Source organism: Apteryx rowi, unplaced genomic scaffold (assembly GCF_003343035.1).
Source record: "Apteryx rowi isolate R43461 unplaced genomic scaffold, aptRow1 scaffold_194, whole genome shotgun sequence".
Taxonomy (NCBI): domain Eukaryota; kingdom Metazoa; phylum Chordata; class Aves; order Apterygiformes; family Apterygidae; genus Apteryx; species Apteryx rowi.
The window spans coordinates 658,114-679,080 of record NW_020448241.1 but is presented as its reverse complement, the minus strand read 5'-3'; the positions used below and the strand labels follow the sequence as shown (position 1 = coordinate 679,080).

The 20,967-nt window shown below is 42.0% G+C and overlaps 2 protein-coding genes across 5 annotated transcripts in view; one reads left to right on the top strand and one right to left on the bottom strand.

Moving 5' to 3' along the window:
* The window catches only part of CNKSR2 (connector enhancer of kinase suppressor of Ras 2), a 217,540-nt gene extending 205,934 nt beyond the window's left edge, over positions 1-11,606 (top strand). For all 4 annotated transcript variants that reach the window (XM_026062859.1, XM_026062858.1, XM_026062857.1 and 1 more), the window contains 2 exons: positions 8,787-8,983; positions 11,391-11,606. In XM_026062859.1, the coding sequence (XP_025918644.1) occupies positions 8,787-8,983; positions 11,391-11,606 (413 nt within the window). The remainder of the gene's footprint in view (positions 1-8,786; positions 8,984-11,390) is intronic.
* A 3,427-nt stretch (positions 11,607-15,033) lies between these two features.
* On the bottom strand, positions 15,034-16,865 carry KLHL34 (kelch like family member 34). The gene has a single exon (XM_026062863.1). It carries the CDS (start codon positions 16,863-16,865, stop codon positions 15,078-15,080), a length of 1,788 nt encoding a protein of 595 aa, XP_025918648.1. The 3' UTR covers positions 15,034-15,077.
* Between the last annotated feature and the right edge of the window lie 4,102 nt (positions 16,866-20,967).

The window sequence follows — 20,967 nt, the reverse complement described above, 5'->3', positions numbered from 1 at the left end:
GGCATTTAATTGCATACACATTTGTTAAATATTTTTCTGTATGCCTTAAAATAAAGTATAGAAAATGGCAGTTAATGTTTCTTTAATGAAGACATTTGATTTATTCATGAAGTCAGGATTTTTGAAGGTGTTATTTTGGGCTTAATAAAGGAAATAAGCCAGCAAATTTTCAGTTTTGCCTTTGCGTAACCATTGTCTGTAAAGGCTGGTGTTCACGTCCTTTCTTTTGTTTCTTTTGTGTGCAAACACATTCTCCCTAAGAGAGGCGGAAAAAACCTTTCTTCTCTGATGACTGGTGTTCTGGTTCTGAGAGAAATCTTTATGTTAAGGTGCATATACGTTCCCAAGTTTACTGGGCGTTATGACACCCAGTGAGGTGGATAACGCCTAGAGAAGCAGCATGGTACTGTGTTTCTCTCGTCATGGTAATAGCTTTTGTTCTCCAAGGCACCGTGCAGGGAGGGAACTCGATATGGTACTTACAGACTGGTGGTATGATGGGCATTCAGCAGCTGACAAGGGGGGCTTAATATTTTGCAGTGTCGTGCCCTAGATAAATATCATGTAAATCAGGGTGCAGATTAATTAGTCTGGGATCTAATCAGTGCAGCTATCATAACATCCGTAATTATAAATCCAATAATAAATCTGAATATCTGAATAAATATGACATCTTCTGGGATAACGTTTTCAGAAATATTTCAGGCCGTTTTCATAAATGCCTCAGAAATTGCTTCTGCAACAGACTGCAGTGCATTACAGAGGTAACTGAGCCGGCTATTAAATGAGTCTAGCCTCTGCCCACACTTGCTTCTTGCTTCTTTCATGCTGAAAGTAGAACTTAAGTGCTTTTGAAAATTTCACTCTCGGTGTTATATTTTCCTATAAATAAGCAAACTTGGAATGTAGCCTGAAGTWCAGTTCATCTTCCCAGTGGATATTGCTCACCAGGAATACATATTCCTTCTGTCCAGACTTACTTTCAGGTATCAAGCCTCTAAACCTTGACAGGCATTGCTGTTGTGCAAGCGTGACTGTTGCTTGATTTTGACTGGTGAGTAATGTCGCTATGTCCATATCATTTGTCTCTTAACATTTCGCAGCTACGTATGCTGTAACAGCTTAGGTTTGTGAAAAAATATTTTCCTGAAGGAGTAATTGCTTCCATATATTGCTTGCTGGAGGTATCCATAGGGACATCATTGTCCTGGTTAAAAGTCACAGCATCCCCAAATGTACAACAGTTTATTCAGTTGGCTTCAGATCCTGGATTACCTCATAAATATAAGAAGTTGTTCATTGCCTCTGAACTGAGGAGACTTAGGGGAAGCGTACCATCAAAACGTAATTGCTTTGTTTATTTCACTTCAACATTGGTAGCTTGTGGTAAAATTAAACAGCATTTATATCAATGTGTGGCACAGAAAAATGTCAAGATATCCTATTTCATTGTGTTAAAATTCTCCCAAAGAGTCACTAAAATCTGTTCAGCAGATGAAGGTTAAACTGATGCCTTCACAGGCAACTTAATGATGGGAATACTGCGTCCAAATACCAAAGGATACAATTATAATGCTGCTGCCAAAAAGTTTTGCCACTGATCAGTTTCCTGTAACTTTGAGATGCCTTTGAGTGATTTCATCCTCTTTCTTATGCCCTCTCTGAAATCACAGCCCACCAATATAACCTAGTGAAACAGCAGGGCTGGGAGCAAATGAGGAGCTTCTCCTGATGTTCATTCGAGATGTGTGAGAGCTGTCATACTGCCAAGAGGCAGTATGAACAGAGCAAGCTAATTATTCCCTCTCTCTGTGTTTTCCCTTCTCACTAACATATTAACCCATTTGCTGGCACCTGGACTTCACGGCTAAGTGGGTGTTGAAAATGCCTGAATGTTACTGTTGGCACAGCAGTGCTGGTCTGTAGGGAGAAACCTTGAGGGTCTTTTTCTTTCAATGCTGATGGAGTTTAGTGCCAGCCCTTTTTAATAAGCAACTCTGTTTGCATGGAAAGCTGAAGAGAAGTGACTGACATGGGCATGAAACTTCCAGTAAGACCAGCTCAAGTGGCCCATGAAGACTGAAGGTTGAATGTGCTTTAGCCTACTAGTTCCCAGCCTGTAGTCTGCAGGCCAGTGGTGACTCACAAGGAAGTGTACAGAGCTTTATGTTCAGATATCACCAGAAAGGTGACCTGAGAGGAAAAAGAGATTAACAGGGGTCTATTGATCCCAAAAGAAAACAACTGAGGTTGTACGTTTTTCAGAGAAAGGCTAGGGTCAGATCTTTTAAAAGTGATTATGATACCTAACTGCTACTGATTGAACTTCGTTGTAGTGGGAACACCTGAAAAACCTTCTAAAATCTGTCCTATGGGAGATGAGTTTTCCACTTGCCTGCACAGTTCACTGTATTTCAAGAAACCAATTTATGCCCATGCATGTGGGAGGAGAGGCGGACTCATAGCATCAGGTGGAAAACTCCAGCATATCAGCATATCACAGAGCTCTGTGAGAGCACCATGCCGTGCTTAAACACCGTGTTGCTTATTCCTTTTCTCAGTGATCAGTGATGTGACTTGTAGTGCTTTCCTAATATRAGTTGATTTCCCATGTTACCATGGCTTCCCATACACATGTGCAGGGGTGACTTTATACAGCACACACAGCTGTGCAGATACAATCTTATAAAACTTTACTTTTGGTTTGTAGACTGGGGGAAAAGGAAACATCTAGCTTTGTCTGCCTGTAGTCCACCCAAATAGTGCAAAAAATGACTGCAATTCCTTCTTTTCTTCTGCATCATAAGTATTTGGATATGTCTCCCCCTTGTGCAGTTTAGAATCTTAAGATTAACCTGAACAGGAGCAAAGATGCATTTAAGCCTTGCACTGAGAAACCAAGAAGTTCTTCTTTGGAGGATTTCTCTTCCCTCCCTTCCAACACAGCCAAAATTCACATCCATTCTCCTTCTATCCTTTTGCTTTCTCACCTTAAATACAGAGAGATCCATTCTGTCTCTCCCCTACCTATTCTCCCAGGGTTTACAACCTCAGTCTGGCTGTCTGCTCCCATTGACACGTTACATCCCCTGCCCCTACCTGCATGTTCTCACACTTCAGCCAGCAGATAGCTTGAGCAAAGGCTTGAGGACTTGCAGCAAGAAGCCTTCCCTTCACTGGGGAACAGCAGATGTCTGTTTACCACGTTACCTAAAAGTGAAATCACAGGAGGACCAGGCGGTTTTTAATAGACCTTATAGATAGACATGGCGCACCCAACATGCTGTGGCATAGGAAAATTGCAAAACACTTTGTCTGCTCTAGGATTTTGTCACTTATTAGTTAGCTTGCGTCAGCTAATATGTGGTAGACAAACTTCTCTTTTTCTAATGTAGATGCATCAGGATCAAGAAGATAAAAGAGAAGAGCAGGGATTTGTGCATCAGCATGAGACGTGTCAAGGCTTGTTTTTATCTGGCTTCAGACCATTTCCCAGAGGCCAAAAATGCTCTCTCAGTTTTGGTAGAGCATTTACTGACAGCCAGAAAAAGTCCCTGGGAGATTTCAGTTAGATGGCTCCCCAGTGCTAAAGGTAAAGCAGGTATAACTGTAAAATTGGAAGCAAATCTTTTGAGTTTTGTAGGGGTAAAATAACATATGGCAGCTGTTTAATAATGTAATTAGTGCTGTGTTCTAACAAAATAACCTCCTTAAGATCCTGAGAAAGCTGAGCTGAGCTGGTTTCTCTGCCAGAGAAAGTGAGCTCACCAAAAGGAAAGAAAATGGGAGTTTGGATTTCAGTGGAGCATGGGGGATTTCAGTTCAACTGGTTGTGTGTTGTTCACTCTCTGTCACAGAATTTGCAGCAGCTCAGCTTTCTCAGGATTTGCAGAAGGTGGTAATTTTGTTCAAATGCAGGGCTAATTGCAAGTAGAGCAGTGGGTGTGCACGACAGGAGTTGCACAGTGAAGCAAAGTGCGTCACTAAGCTGTAAAGATAGCAAACAGCAAACAGGATAGTGAAAAAACAGAGAATGCAGTCAGAGTGCTCAACCTTGTCCGTCATGCAGGATGAGAAGAGAAGTCTAAAGATAACAGGAGGAGCCTGAGTAGCATTAGGAGGAATAGGCAAAGTACAAAGGGGCATCAGAGGAGAGCCTCAACCCTTGAAAAATCTGACCTTTTGGTATAGCAGGTGATAAAACCAATAATTAATTGTGTTGCACTATCCTTGCATGGGCAGTTATCTGCACTCATGGCCCCAGGTACAATTGCTGGTTCTTCTGGTACCTCACTGAAGGGGAAGAAGCAAGTAAGCTTTCAGTGGCATGAGCTTTTACAGGGAAAGTGAGTCACAGAAGTGCAGGAACCTCCACTGAAAATTTCTAGGGATTTTCTCAGATATTTAGAGCAAATCTGTGAGAAAAGCATGCCTAGAGATTCTCTGTATCCATGGAATGATGTGTTAGCTGCCTGGGTTGCAAGGGTGACCTTCTACATGTCCCTAATTCCATATCATCTTCCTGATATTAATGACCAGAAGACTAATGATCTACTCTCAGACCATGTAAATATCAATGTTAATTCTTTTTTTCTGCTCACTTTTCACTCAAATACCTTATGTTCTTATTGATTGCTCTTGAGATATTGGTTTATCGGAGGAAAATAATGGAAAGATGTATGGCCCAATGGAGCCAGGAGGTGGTTACACTTATTACATCATGGACCCCGGGTCGCTGTCATTTTAACAACAAGCAGGAGTATAATGTAAAAAAATCCCACCAAATTTTCCTGAATGCCAACAACCCCAACCATTTTCTGACCATAATTTCACCCACTCAGCCATAATCTCCAGCTTCCTCTCCTGAGAAAGTGTAAAAATGGATGCAGATATTTGTGGCATTTTAAGAAGTGGGAGTAGAGTACAAAAAGTTCCAAAACTATTCCAAATGGAAAGCAGAATAATGAAAAATAACAACACAGCATTAACTAGTCTGAAGCATTGTTCAGCTGCTGAATTTAATTCAGTTAAAAACAAATGGTTTTGTGTTCACTTGAAGATACAGCAGAAACTTTGTTGTTACAGAATTTGGTGCCTGGGTATTCTGGGATTTGGAAGATATGGTGCAGAATTTAGATCCTGCGTGCTGCAGAGTTTATGAAGCTTTATTTCTGCCCCAAAGTGACAGAGTTGTTCTAGCATGGATGAGGCTGGGGACAAAATTATTTCCTCAGAGAAAAGACCTTCCTTTTCAGTAGTATGTGGAAACAGCTATCTACCAATGTATTCAGAGAAACAAGGCAACTGGAGAAATGCAACCCATGACTCAGCAGCCAAGTGAGGGTGAATAACAACTTGCTGTATAGACTGCTGCAAGGTCAGTCTACAAATCCCATTAGGCCTTTTCTCTACTTAAATGAGGCATTACCTGAGGCCTTATTCTTTCTCAAGAAGACAGTCCTGCTGGCATAGCATATCACTTGCATACAAATCCACCAATTTAAAAAAAAAAGAAAATATTTTTAAGCTCAGCTGTATATCTAATCAAGTATCTCAGATCCTTTATGGCACCCAGGGTTTCACCAGCACCTACAGGAAATCAGTCACACCCTTCAGCCAAAGGGTGAAGGAGGCAAATTTTGTGTATAATCTCATTCCCACCTACTGAGAACTTACTCCAGTCATTGAGAGCAGTACATCACACCCAGTGGAAAATGTTAAGGGCTTAGGATGTGTTAGCATGACTCCCCCTGCCTTCCCCCGAGCCGTGGGTGGAATGAGGTTGTATCTTGCCCTGTCTGAGTTTCTCTAACGTCAGCAACAGYGAGACATTTAGGGAAAGGGACCTGCTGTTTTTCCTCACTGCTCTTGCCTTCATATCAAATCCATTCTCTCTTCTAAATGCTGCTCATTCGTACAGTAGCTGAGTGATGTTAGAGCCTGGGGGAGGCGAGCCCCAGACAGGCAGAGGTGATGTACTGATGGGCTTCAAAGACCTGTCAGCCTGGTGCTGCAGGAGGGCACCTAGACTTCTCCCCAGTCCTGCCTAATAATGTCCCAGCTAGCTACACCTCTTTCCATGCAGTCTCAGCTATTCCTGTTTGGAGCTAGAGTAGAAATTATCTGTCTGCAGTCCCCCCCACAACATAGCAGCAGGCTGCGTACCTGAGGAAGTGAGCCCTGGGGAGCTCAGCGGCGCTCCAGCTGATGCCGATGGCCAGGCTGGTGGCAGGCAGTCACTTATCTGCACAGGCCAACCTGAGTTCCAGCTTCTTTAAAGGCATTTCCTATTCAGGACTGATGCTAGGGGTTAAACCCAAACTGTTTTGAGGGCTGCCTTTGTCCTTCACTGTGGTCGGGACCTTTCATGTTTCAGGAGCCCGGGGGTTTTCAATGGCAAGCCTGAAAGCGGTGGCTGATCCAGGCTCTAGATCACCCTGGCAAAATAAATTAAAATGGCATGGAGTCAAGGCACTGGCTCACTTCTTCAGTAGAGTTTCCATGTACTTATTAATCCCCTGAGGATACAATGTGGTTATGCTGCTGGGGGAAAGAGAGCAGAGGAAAGATCTTTTTTTCCCTTGCATAACATGGGATAAGAGGAGGAGAGAAACGGATGTAAAATAATCCCCCGTCAGATCTCGAAGGTTTTTTTGCCTTTGCCTTTTCACAAATCACTCCCATTCCCCAGCTCTCAGACTCATTGACTTAGATGTTCAGTGATAAGAACAGATACAGATATCCCAAACATCCTATCTCATTGCTGCATGGAATTTTTAAGAAAGCATAAAAATCAAGACTGCAGGGGTTTTTAACCAATCTTTAGATATTCAGCTATTGCATAATTTCCCCCTTTAACACATTAGATGTTTTTAATAAGAAACACAAGAATGAACTGCATCTCATTTTTATTTTTCTTTAAGTTTTGCCTGCACGTACAGTGATGAATACAGGTCTCCAAGCCATATAATACATGATGGGAGGATTTAGTGAGTGGATATTTACCAACTGAAGGAACCCAACAGCTCTGTACAGACCCACAACACCTCCATCAATAAAAAAATCTCTAGTTCTTCTTCATGTCTGTATCACTTTAAAAAAATTGAGTGCTTTAAAAACCACAAGTGATAAAAAATGAGTGCTTTAAAAATACCATAAGTGACAGCATTATTGGCTATTGAACAACACAGTAGCCCCCACAAAATGTACAAAGGAATAAACTGGCCGGAGATAGAACAAGATTAATTGCTGACTGCAAAATTCTTTGATTGTGTAAAGATCTATACAAATGTAAATACTTTTTGTGAGGGGAGGTGGAGGTTTTGGTCTCTGGCTTTCTTGTTTGGAGCTGAGGTGAGTAGTTATTGTACCGTATGGTGCTGGCTTGAGCGAGAGGATGCCTCAGGTAGTTCATGGTGAGCATGTCTTCTCAGCGTAGAAATGGCACTTCTAAGCACTAGCTTGCCCCACCATACTACCCTGTCGATGGTATGGATAGAAAACCCACCAAGCATGGAGGGAGGCTGAGGCTTCGCTATGTGTGGGTACTTCAGCACGTGCTGAACTTTCAGCCAGTGAGTACGGCCATTTCTTGGCATGGGATCACCCACAGGATAAAAGTTATGCTTGAAACTAAAGAGCTGTAGCCTTCCTACAGGGGATTTAATGAAAGCATTGTGAGGACATGGGCATGTTGGCCCGGGAAAACATATGCAATTAGGAAAACCAAAACTGGGTGGGAGGATCTCATCCCTTGGGCTCTGGAGAGATCTGAGCTCACCAGGCAGTAGCCACTGGTGTGTGTGCAGGTGTCAGTGATGTCGGGAATGGACACGCTGCCTGCCTGGCTCGCTCCCCCAGGGCTACCCTGGCTTTTGCTGGTCACCACACATCTAATCACAGCTTCACCAAAACTTTGCAAGTTGCTACTGAATCATCAAAAGTTTCTTATGGGGAAAACAATGTGTGAGAAGCTGATGTTTTGATGCTTTCTAACCAACCTTTGGTTGAATTCATTTTTAAAGGAGCAAAATCTTTCATTTTTTGTTCCTTTAAAATGCTCCCGGTGCTAGTCAGGATGAACACCAAAAAATCCATAATGCAGACAGCTGTGGTTTGGTTGCTGCGCTGCTGGCTAGTCACTCATGGATACATTCATATGTCCAGTGTCTGCATATTAGTACAGTAAAAAATTACCACAAGTGATTGATAGCATTATTGACTATTGAACAACACTCATGAATATCAGAAAATAGAGACAAAAAGAAGTGGGCTCTAAACTAGTAGGAAGGAAATTATATGTCATTCCAAGACCATCAGTTAGAAACATATCCTCAAATGTCAGAACATATCAGAACTCCCTGACAGAAATTAGATTCCTCATCACCTTCTTCAACAAGATGCTTCTAATCCTCCCTTTTCTTGTAATAACCAAGTTACCAATATATTTATTTACAATTAAAGATGTGATTTCTGACAGTATGTGACCATAAGGTTACTTCACCTTGCACTACTTCTTTTTTCTTCTTTCTGTACTGGTCAAAGCTTTATAATTCTTGGAAGTTTTTTTCCCTTTCTCTTCAAGGCAATAGTTAGAGAAGGAGTAGCTAGACTTGCAGCACTTTTTTTCTGGAAGTGTGAAATGTTCACCTTCTGGTTTAGTTAAACCTGTTAAACCTTTTGCAAAGATTTTTGATAGATTTTTGTATAACCGTTTTAATGATACACTGTTCCTTTCTCTATCTTTTTCCTCTTCTTTTTTTCCCCTTTTCTTTTTCTCATTACAGCTGAAACTATACACGAAAAAACAGCAGACTCCTTGCAAGACTTGTACAGAGCCTTGGAGCAGGCCAGCCTGTCTCCTTTAGGAGAACAACGGATTTCCACTAAGCTGGAGTATAAGAAATCTTTTATAAAGAGATGTAGCGATCCAGTAGTCAATGAAAAACTGCACCAGCTGCGAATTCTGAAAAGCACTTTAAAGGTGAGATAAAAGAAGGAGAAGAAATCCTGCCCCAGGCTTGGATCTTACTGTATTGTATTCAGAGATTAATTGTACGCAGCTGGAGCCCAGGCTGAACCTAGTATGTGAAACAAACAACAAAGACGTGGGTAAATGCTGCTCTCAAAGCACGGGAAAAGTACCTTGGGAGAGCAGTGGAAGTGAGGGGATCAGTTTTTATTTGTGAGGAGACAAAATCTCAGAAAGCTACTCCTCCTCTAGCTAATTTAACATAATTTGACACCAAATTATCGGAGGAGACCTTAATCCCTTTTTTGTCCCTGAACATTTTCATTTACCAAAATACATTTAGTCTTTAATTGCCACAGTTGAAGCTTAAGCAAAGTCAGCCTTTTGGAAGGGAGCGGTACTTTTGAAAACATTTGATTGTTTTCTGATTGCTGAGCTTGTCTAGGAATGAACATTGTCCTTGCATCCTGTATAAACTGATAGGATCATTGTATTTAATCAGTGAGATTGATTAAATAAATAGATAGTGGTAATGATAGATTTGAAGATTTTTATCATCATTCTAAATGTACCACAGCTCATTTAACCTCCTGGTCTGCTTCTTTGTTTGTTCCAGCAGTATCAAATCTGTACTGTTAGAGATTTCAGCAAACAATGTGCTGGGTTTCCCCAGGGACCCTGTTAACTATATTAAATTACCACATTTTAAGTCACCAGATAATTGTACAGCGGATTTTGTAACAGTTTTCATCAAAGAGGGCTTTATCAACATTAATTAATTTAGTTTTCCATCACCTAGAGTAGCATTTAAGCAATATTATTTTCATGCTGTGGGGCTCCYGTCCTGAAAAAAAATGTTACACGTGCTTAACTTTCTGCATGGTATTATCTCATTGAAGGCAATAGATGCTTATAGTATCCAGGTATGTGACTCTTTACAGGTTTGGAGGCTGGTAGAAAAAAATCAAGACACAGAGTAGCTGAGCAGGTTTTCAACAAGTCTCCTACAAGAAGTGGCAGCATGAGAAACCGAAACAAAATCACAGTAATGTCAGACATATAGGGGCAGCAGGAATTTCACGCAGTATCTGTGCTTTTGCACTGTGCCAGGATCACTTGCACCAAAACCATGTGAAAGATGTTGGTCTGCAATAAACAAGATCCTGCCCTGAAATTTCCAGGAATGACGCAATGACTATCAGTAGCCTGTTGCTATGCTTAGTTGTCTTTCTTGTTAGCAGTTATTGATACCTGACCTAAATTAAGGCAATGGCTTCCTACAAATGACATTGATTTCCTCCAGGGAATATCACCAACTCACCCCTTTAACACAGAGGAGGGCTGTTTTAGTGCTTCTCTGGGTCTTCTTTCTTTTAGACCAAGCAAACACAATTCATTCCCTCTCTCTCCACAAGATATGTTTTCTAACCCTCTCATCCTTCTTGTCTGGACTTTGATCAGTATAAATCATTCTTAAAGTACCTGACAAAAAATTGAACATATGATGTCAGTGAGTACCAAAGAAAGTTAGATAGCTGCTCTTTCTTGCATACAGCATCAGTCAACAATGGCATGTGCCTGTTTTGCAATGGCTTCACAGTAATTCATGCTGGAAATCTGAGTGTTAAATGTGTTTCCAAAGCTTAAGTCTGTTGCATCTAATTTCTGCGTACTGCGTACAACAGCCGTGCGTGGCTACGTGTGCATCTGAGGCTTATTCTCGAGAAACTAATCACTAGTCACTGATTATGAGACACCCCCATCGCCTGTCTCTGTGATGGGTAAGGAGGTATCGGCAGCTTTTTTAGATTTTACCTGTTTCAGCTTTTGTTTGCCACCACAGAGGCAGGAAGAGGTGGCAGCAAGCCAGCCCGTTGTGTATATGGGATCTTTAAAGATGAGTTAGCAAGTTAAAAGGTCTTTGCACAGTCCTTTACAGTGTAGCTCTTAGATGTCCCCGTGACAAGCCTGGTAAAAAAGGCTTAGCTCTGCTGGCGGGTGAGAGGCCATCTGCCTGCATCCCACGCACAAGCACAGCATTTCTTATGATGATCAAGAAGAGTAAACAGATGGCACTGCAGAGTGTGAAATGGATCTTGAGACAGGAAAAGAGCTAGTAGTAAACAGCACAGGGGTTGCTTTTTGCCTGAGCTAAGCAAGGGGCGAGGAGAGGGGAGAAGAGTGTTTTTGAGGATGCTGAACGAGGCAAGGAAAGCCCTGGTGCCCAGGGGGCGCGTGACGCCCGGTAGGTAGGTAGGACTCCTGCCTGTAAGCGCTCGGCACAGCGGTGAGATGCTTGCCTGCTTTGAACGCCTGCGTGGCTCACATTTGCTGCTCCTTTCCTCCCGTTCCGCCCACGCGATTTTGTCAGTGACTCATCGGGCCCAGTGACTGTTTGCTTGTTTGCTTTCTCCCACAGGCCAGAGAAGGAGAGGTAGCCATTATAGATAAAGTTCTGGATAATCCTGATTTGACGTCCAGAGACTTTCAAGAGTGGAAGCAAATGTACCTCGACCTCTTCCTGGACATCTGTCAAAGCAGTAGCCCGGGGGACTCTGTTAATGGCTCTTCCGAGGTTGATGCGCTTATAGCCTCTTTAGCACACACTCACTCTTACATTGAAACGCATGTATAAAGGGCTCTCTTTTTGCCATTTACTACACTCCAGCCCTTTACTTAAGTGCATAAAGTAGTTTTTATATCACTATGTGGGAACTCTAGTAAATTATATTTTAATGTTACTCAGCTGTGTGAAGTAAACATTCATTGGTTAACAATACCATATCTTTAATGAGGATTTGTATATTTTATATGCTACCAGTGCTCCGCTTGTGTTTACCTTCTGTGAAATAAATGAACATGGTCTTTAACTATTAAAGAAAAGTATTTAAAAGCATTTTTGGAAGACTGTGGCCTTCACACGGAAAGTTCTAAAAGATGAATGTTTTGTTACTGAAGGTCACTTTTACAAAGATATTTTATATTATATAACTCCAGTATTGCATTGCATTTTTGGAGTGCAGGTACTATTTTGGTGGTGTGAAAAAACCTTTTTTTATACTTAATAAGAAACTCTAGGAGTTTTCTTAAATGACAGGGAAAAAGTGTAATGCAGTAGCTGTGTTTCAGTTTTGTCAAACAGATAAAAGGATAAAAATCAGCAAACAAATGACTAATGTGAATTTAAGTGTTAAAAGGTTAGGTCTTATTTCCTTGTGCTTTTTTAAAGCCTGTTGCTAAGGTTTACCATCAGTGCAAAGGGATGCTGGTTTGTATTCTAATTAAGACCAAATTATGTGTTATTTGTCTCTTAATTATATTTGGTTGATTTTTTTTTTTTTAATTAGTCATGGTCCTGTCATTCATGCTGTTTTTCTACTGAAGGTATTGGTATAATATGCAGATTCTGGAAAAGAGAAAATTTCGACTTTGAACATCCTTGATAAAGGTATTTCGCCTGCCCAGAAAAGCAGCAGTGGAAAAGGTTCCCAGTGAAATGTTCTGAATCTGAGAGGCTTTGAAAATTCCCACAATAGAAAAGGATTTTTCAAACAGCCTTTTATTTATTTTGTGAGCTGTGAAATTTGACCATATTGTACRCAGGGAAAATGTGTGATGGGAACAGAGTTGAGCACAGAACCTGAAAAATAGCTGAGAACTAAAAAAGCCTGGTTTGCTTTTGAAAGGAAAGGGAAGACTCTGGATTCTGCTGACTTCACAAGCCAATTAAAATGTTTGAAACTTCCATGAGATTTGAGATTAGCTGGATACAACCCGGTGAATATGAGTAGTAATATCTCCTTAGAGTTAGGCACATGCTAGGAAAGTGGGAGGTAAAGCTTAAATCATGTGTTTACTCTTTATGAGCTCGTTTTTGAAAAGTGAGCAGAGCTTGACAAAATATTTGTGCTGCTTTTCAATGTTTTGCTGCATAAGTTAGGACTCATGATATGATTTAATAATGCTCATGTGAAAGGGAAAAGCCTCCTTTATACTTCTTACAGTGAGCTGTACTCTTAACAAACTTCAGACTATTGCCTGTACAGCTCAGTGAATGTAATTTAAACTTCATGAGCTCTGATATTTCCTGGCAGTTATCTCCATGAGGGGATGAATGAAAGAATGGATAGATGATTTTTTTTCTTCTCCTTCCTTCCTTCCTTCCTTGCTTGCTTCCTTTCTTTCTCTCTTTCTTCCTTTCTTCCTTCCTTCCTTCCTTCCTTCCTGGTTATATTGTTGCATTTGGATTGCAAATGTTTTGCAGATTTTGCACAATTGTACAGAGGAGTGGCCTTTCTGTAGCCCATTTTAAGTAATCCTATATCCAAGTCGATATGAATGACAAATCATGTATTAACATTTGTATAGAATTCTTGATCCAGTGTAATATTTGTACCATTTAGAAGAATATTGTTTGTATAAACTGGACATTTATTTACTGCATGGGTACTGACTTGTATATTAAATTCGTGAGGTTTTTGTAAATTTCTCTTAAAAAAATGCTTGACTTGAGATGGATTGTGCTATTGTTCCAAGCATTTAGATTCTCTTGCTATTGTTTACTGGACCAAAAGTAAATATATTCATATAAAAACTCTTTAGATCTGATGGATGTATATGCACACTGTGTAGTTGATTCCTTGTCAAAACCAAGACAGATCAGAAGACTTAGATCTGTTGCTATGCAACAGCTATTCTGTCTGCACTTTACATTAGTAAAGTCAGCTTGATTGCTTTAAAGGTGAAAATTAAACATTACAGTTTTTTAAGCTAGTCTAGTGACAAAGAACAGGTGTACTATCCATTGTGCTGCCTTAAGACTATTAAATGTTCTTCTATRTATATTTTTATTGTGTTAAGCCTCAGCTTAGAAAGGGAACATTGTAAAATGAAGTACAATAAATTTAGCTTTTAAATCGATGTTTATTATTGGAGATTCAATATACTCCACACAAGAGTGATTCTCTAGCATCTGGCTGTGCTACCTGCATTTCACAGGTCAGTGTGCCTTAAAGTACACTCCCAGTCTGTGCCTTCGGACTTTGGACATGGCCAAAAGGAAGTAAGACTATTGCTGTTTTGGATGTAGGCAGACACTGAATACAGACTTCTGAAAACCTCTGGTTACCTTCCTCCTCTTTGATGAAAGTAAACCTTTTTTGACTGCCTGGTTCTCTCATGTGCTAGTTCAGCAACTGTGAACAATTTTACAATTCTGACCAGGTATAATAAAGTGTAAAGTACCCAGGTAAGTATCAGGGCATTAGTTGCAGCCACTGTAACTCCTGTAATATGGTTCGTAGAGCCTTAAAATAAGTATACCTGTTCAGTCCTGGCCATCTAAACTAACACAAGGTTTGTATACACAAGAAATGTACTGTGTCAATACTGTGTGTGTTTAAAATAATACAAAATAAGCATCTGAAGAGCATACTACAACAAAGGCTGTTCAGAAAGAAGTGGCTTTCTGCTTCAGTTCTTCTATGGAACAATCACTGTTTTCACATATGGCCATAACTGAGGCTACATTTCAAAAAACCCATGCTTTCTGTCCAGTAATTTCATGTTGGTTAGCTAAGGCATTCTTGCCTAGTATGTAGCATATGAAATAATACCTTTTTCTTGGCACTACTTATTATTAGTTCTCGTAGGCATCAATTTTCTAGCCTTTATACAGCTCACTTTCATTTTGCTTAGCCATAGCATAAAATTCAATAGCACTTACCAGCTGGGAAAATTACCTCTGATTAGGAAAACAGAAAAGATGGATTATATTTTTTAACCTTTGAAAAATCTGACTTGCAACAGTTATTAATTGCAATCTAGGTGTTATTCTTCCAAAAAAAGTTGAGCATTGTGATTCTAGCTCATCTTCTCCAAACATGCTACTTGCTACATCCATTCTCCTTGAGATCAGCTTTCAGCTGTATAAGTCACAGCACCTTTTCCCATGCTAGAGCCAGCTTTTCATGCCTATTTCCACTGAGCGTATTGCTTGTCAAAGCAAAACCTTGAGTCTGTCACATTTAGTGCCACTGCAATTACCTTTTTCTTCTCCAGGACAGCCCTGCTGGCTCATGTCCTGGGATGATTATTCCACAAAGTGTTAGCAGCTTGCCTGCTTCTTTTGTTGGGTGTCACTGTCCTGTTCATCAGCTGCTTCGGAGAGCTGCAGCACTGCACACTGCAGTCCCCACCAAGGCAAGGGAGCTTTGCAGATCTCTTCCCAGCCGTCATTGTCRATATCGTAGCCAACCACATCTTGAGTGGGGACTTCCCGTGAGTCTTGCCATTTCTTTCCCCCAATAAGAAGTGCAGTTTCTTCTACAACTGCCAGGCCATAGCAAAATCGATCATAGGTCAATGGCCTTAAACGAGTCCATTGGTTTTGATCAGGGTCATATCTTTCTATTTCAGAGAATGGTTCATATAATCCTAAAAATGTGAATATGGCTTCTCTGATTGTTGCCATCTGGTGCCCAAACCGAGCAATGCTCATGGGGGCTTGTTTCATCCACTGCCCTTCGAGCGAGCTCAGCGAATATACCTCCTTACTTGTGCTGGCTTGATCTGTGCATTTGCCGCCTGAGATGTATACAGTATTCTTGCAAATGGCACTGGCATGGCCATGTATCTTACATGGCAATTCCCTGGCCTTCATCCATCTGTCGCTGCTGATGTCGTAGACTTCCACAGACGAATGCAGCACCCCGTTCTCACCTCTCCCACCAATGGCACAGATATTGTTGCCTAGGACACAACAAGAAAACTGGCATCTCTTTTCCAGCATGCTAGTGATTTGTGTCCACCTGTTAAATCTTGGATCATAACGATGGACCTTGTTTGTAACTGATAAGACCTTGTCAGTTTCTGCATCTCCCGGAGCACCACCTTCTATTTCCCCGCCCAGGACATAGAGGAAGTTCCCCACCACGCACATGCTGTGGTTCTGCACCCTGTCCTGCACCTGCGTTAGAGCTCGCCATCTGTGATTGTAAACATCGAAGGCCACCACATCAGTGACAAGCCCCTCACTTGCTGTCCCTCCCCCCAGCAGAATGATCCGAGTCTTCTGGTTCCTCAGAGTGGTGGACTTATCCTGCAGGACAGGCTGTCTGAAAACAGATGTATGGTAATTTATTGCTTTAATGATCAAGCACTTAATACCTGCGGTGAGGGGCACCTCTGACTGTGTGTAGGTTTTCCTCAGATCTTCCACCGGGATGAGACCGTATCTTATGTGCTCTAAAAGGCTGCTTCTGTGAGCCAGCCTGGATGTGTCCTGCTTCAGCCACATCAGCACAAGATTCAGCAAGCAGGTTTCTTTCACCATAGGGAGGTCTGTTGATTCAACCACTGCTAGCAAAGACCTGAAGTTCAGCTGAAGCAGTCCTGTAAAATCCAAGACCAGCAACTTCCAAAGATTATTGATAATGTATTTTTCTGTTGCTGCTAAGGCATCTGGAAGATAGAACTTTCTGGCGACATTGGCAGAAAAACAGCAATTTTCCAAGGTAAGATTGTTAACCAAGTACTGATTGCACAAGCCAATAGCATCAGTCACTTGCAAGTAACTTGCAGCTTCCAAGGTATCCTCCAGGCTTTCAAAAGAAAGGGGCAACAAGGAAGTGTAAATGAAATCCAGGACATGCTGGAGACCGGTGGGAGAGACAACTTGCAGATGAATTACACTAGCTTTAGATTCTTGGGTGTAACTTTTGAACATGGCTCGAAAGTAGTCACTGGAGCATGCCAGCAAAGACTTGTGTGCAGGAAATTCGTTTTCCTTCACTTTCAGTAAAATATCACACAAAAAGCCTTCTGATCTCAAGGTCTGGTACTGGGAGAGCACAGCATTGCAGTGTGCTTTGCAGTAGGACAGGAAGTAACTCATCGTAGATAATGCAATGCTTTCCACTTAAGTTATTAAAGTTAAAATGCAACTAGACACCAAAACAGCTGCCCTACTCAACAGCCATTGTATGAATGGCCACCAGACCTCCAGCTGTTAAAGAAAAGCCCAACCAAAAAAAAATCAGTGTCTTGCCTGGCATAGGGGGTTTGTTAGTAGATTTGTAGTGCATTCAATGCATTCTTTCATAGAAAAAACAGCTGAATGCCATAACAGCTGTAGGACGCTTACTTTTCTCTTCTCCGTTGCTTTTGCAAGGATGAATGGTCCACGGTTGTGCTGAGCACTTGCTTGGCTGGCCATCAGGTGACAGATGAGGGAGCTAGATGACAATCTCAACAAGTGGCACTTTGTGTCTGCTCAGCCGTCGCCCTCGACCCTTCTTTCTCCTCAGGCAGATCAAATAGATCTTCTCTGGCTGACAGTACATGGCTCCAAGCAGAAACAGATGAGAAGGGGACTCTGGCTTTTCTCGTTTCTTGCCCTGTCTGAGCCTTGTTTGTGTTTCAAACGTAGATAAATTTAGATCTCACTGCCCCTGGGACGACAGCCCCCTTTTGGTCATCTTTCTGCACTCTCTGAGGAAGTCTCAGCTGAAGATCAAATCAGCACCCGGGGATTGTTACGTGATTTTCTAAACCCATAAATCCTTCGCCTGGAGGCACTAAGACAACCAAAATATCATGATTAGTCACTGGTTCAGTTGGACATGCATTTCTGGGCTCTTTGGTTCACATGATATCCCCATAACTCACAGCTACAAGAATAGCTTGCAGGCACAGCCCCTCGGCCTCCCTCCCAGGAGCCGCCTGAGGAGGGCTAGCAGTGAGGTGAGGGCCCGGGGAATGGAGCAGCTTTTACGAATGGCCTGAGCCAAAGCAGCTGACTTTGAATGACCTGCCTGGAAATCACAAGGGCAACACATTCGCACAAAGCAGCAACAAAAATAGATCTTGAGTTGTGTCATAATAAACTCGAATCTGTTTATAGGAGAGGCTTTGCATAATTGCCTTCTCGGTTACCAACCGGGAACAAACCCCTGAACTCCTGTGGACGGTCTGCAGCTGACTGGTTCAGCTTTACCACCTTCAGCTAGTCCCAATTAGAAGCACGTACACGGGGATTATCTCTGATTTTCACCTGGGGTTCTCAGGATCCAGTTACTACCAGGAATAGTAGCTCTGGGTGGGCTACATGTTCTGATCACTTAAGGTTTTTCTTTTTCCCCCGCGTAATTCTGGGTGGAGGTACTCACATATCAGTCAGGAATCTCCTTCTGACACCTTGCTTTCCAGGTCAAACATGCTCAAGGCTTGCAAAATGACAGGGTTGATAAATGCCAGACCATTTTGCTACAGCATGAGCCAACAGACATGGGGGCAGGAGAGGATCCAGCAGGACTGATAAATTTCACCCTTTGCTGAAGCCCCAGGTAAAGTTTTTTTACTGCATTTATTTATTTTTATTTATGTGATTTCATGAACTTCTACCTCGTCCTCTGTAAACAAGGGGTGTTTTGGAGCTGTTTGGATCCTGATGAGGACCATACACACTGTGCTTCCATTTTAGTAAGTGAAAACTGTCTTGATAAGCAGAATGGTTCTTACACGTGTGTTAGTCTCGAGCGGGAGGGGTTGAACAAATGCAGTTTTTTTGTTGCTGTGTAGCTTTGGAAATTGATTTCCTGCTTGAACCTGCTTTTTGTCATCACATTGGAGACCATAAATCAGGGTCTTGTTAAAAAATCATCTACCTTGCTAGCAAAATGACACATACAGACACTGGGGATGAGGTAGGAAAGAGGAGCTTTATTTCTCTTTCCCGGTGAATTTTGTCCATGGTCCACAGTTGGGACAATTCTAAAGCATTTCAGCCCTCCGTCACCCCTTCAGCAGTCATTCATGCTGGTGATAAGGGGCCAGACCTTAAATGGTGCCATTCATAAAGATATTGTTTTGCCCAGTTTAACCCCGTTTGGTACCAGATCTCAATAACGCAAGGTGCCTATAAACTTCAGCTGTTTGGAAACAACAAGCCGGGTGCTGCGCCTGTAGCGCTTTCACCAGGAAGTTCGGCTGTGAGCGCGGCTGCACCCAGGCGCTGGGCTTTCATCACAGGCTGCAGCTTAAGAAGGGTTTCCTTCTGCAGCAGCTCTGGCATAAGCAGGTCCAGACACGGTGCCCCCTTTGCCAGCAGGCCCTGTCCTCCTTCAGCAGCGCTGGCTCTGCTGCTCTGGGGCTGGGAGCTGAGCCAGAGCCAGGAATGGATGCGGTGGTGGTGATGGGGGGCAAAATCCAAAAAGCAAGAGCAAAGAGGTCTGTGTAACCCCGATGGATCCCTCAGGCTCCCTCCCTGCACGGCCTCTCGAACAGATCCACAACTGTGACACAGAGCACAGCAGAAGCCAAGAGTGGGCCAACAGCTGGGGATGTCACGCCTGCCCGACACACAGAGACGGGGCTGGTCCTTCATCACTGAGCCACAGCCACCAGCCCCCCAGCACTGGCCAAGCGCTTCGTGCATGGCGGTAAGCAGTGGAAGCTGGGACTGAGGACGCGTAATTCATTAAATCCTGCTTTCCCTGGATCCAGATATGTAAGAAGGGGGTCAGGGTGTGGTTTGGGAAACTGCAATTATTGCTAGCAGCAGGCAGCATGCACTCCCCCATCAAAAGACGTATGCCCAGGCAAAGGCAATGTGCCTTTTTCCTCTCCCTCATCAAAGACAGCTCAGGCTCTGCCCGAGCTTGCATCGTTTTTTCTGGCATGTGTAAATTACTAGTACAGTACCCACCACAAGTAAGTACTGTAACTTGACAGTGGCAAAATGAGTTTGATGTGAAAGGCTGTGTCTGTGCTTGGAGTGATGCAGCATTAGCTAAACCGGTTTTGCCTCACTTGTTCTCCAGATGAATTCTGCACACGGGCTGCAGTTTATACAGGTCAGTTGTCAGCTGATTATAGTGTGTTGTCAAAAGGAGCCTGTGCTGATTTAACTGAACTGATTTAAAGCCAGTGCCAGATAAGCAGGTCCTATAATTATATGCAGATTTGCTATGTGATTCCACCTCAGACCTACTTCATCTTCATGGCAAGTTGGCTAATAGAAATAGTAAGAATCATGATCCTTATAAAACTGTTTACTTGCCTGGAGATTTTTTTTTTTTTCCACTAGGAATTGAAATAAAGCCAAATCTTTTCCACTCCCATGCTCTGGAATGACAAAAAAAAAAAAAAAAAGGTTATTATTATTGAAATGAGGATTCTACCTGCTCCACTTCTAGGCGGTTAGCTGTGTCTGTGGAGCCTACTGAGCCAGTATCCTCCTTCAGCCAACATGCGAATTATCTCCAGACGGCACTTCAGATCTCAGGGGGGCTATTTAATGTCCATTGGCAAGAGAACAGACGGACTAAACAGCTAACCTAGGCACCTCAAAAACTGACCTAGTGCTAGATGGGATGTATTCAACCCATCATCTTATTTTTCTCATCCATGACTYGGAAGATCAGATCTAATGTTTGTCTCACTACCTAGAGTTTAAATTAGGCAAACATTAGTGTTACAGTAATATGTAATTTGCTGAGAATCATTAATACATTTTTAATCATGCACCTCATTTAGACTTTAAATTGATTTCGATTTCAGATGTTTAGTATATTTTCTGTTGAAATCATTGCTATACTACAGTAGGTAGTCTGCAATAAAAAAGAATATTCAGAGGTGCTCTGTGAAAAATGTCGGCTTCCACTCTTGCAGTTATTTTTTCATATAGAAAGCTGGAAAATGTCCTGAATTTTAATGCTATATTCAATTTAATCTCATAAGTAGGCCATCAGTTAGTAAACATTTCAATTACCATTGTAAATTTTCTCCATTATTTTTTAAGAGTAAAGGATATAAAAAAAGTTGTACAAGTACAATTAGGATCATTAGTGACAAGTGGCTTACTACAAAATAATCATCGCAAAAATCCACAGTGAACAAGTTCTAAGCAACACTTTTTTACAGAAGAAATCAGTACAGTCCAGAGGACAAAAGAACAAATGGTTCAGATGCTTGATAATGTATTACACGAACACATA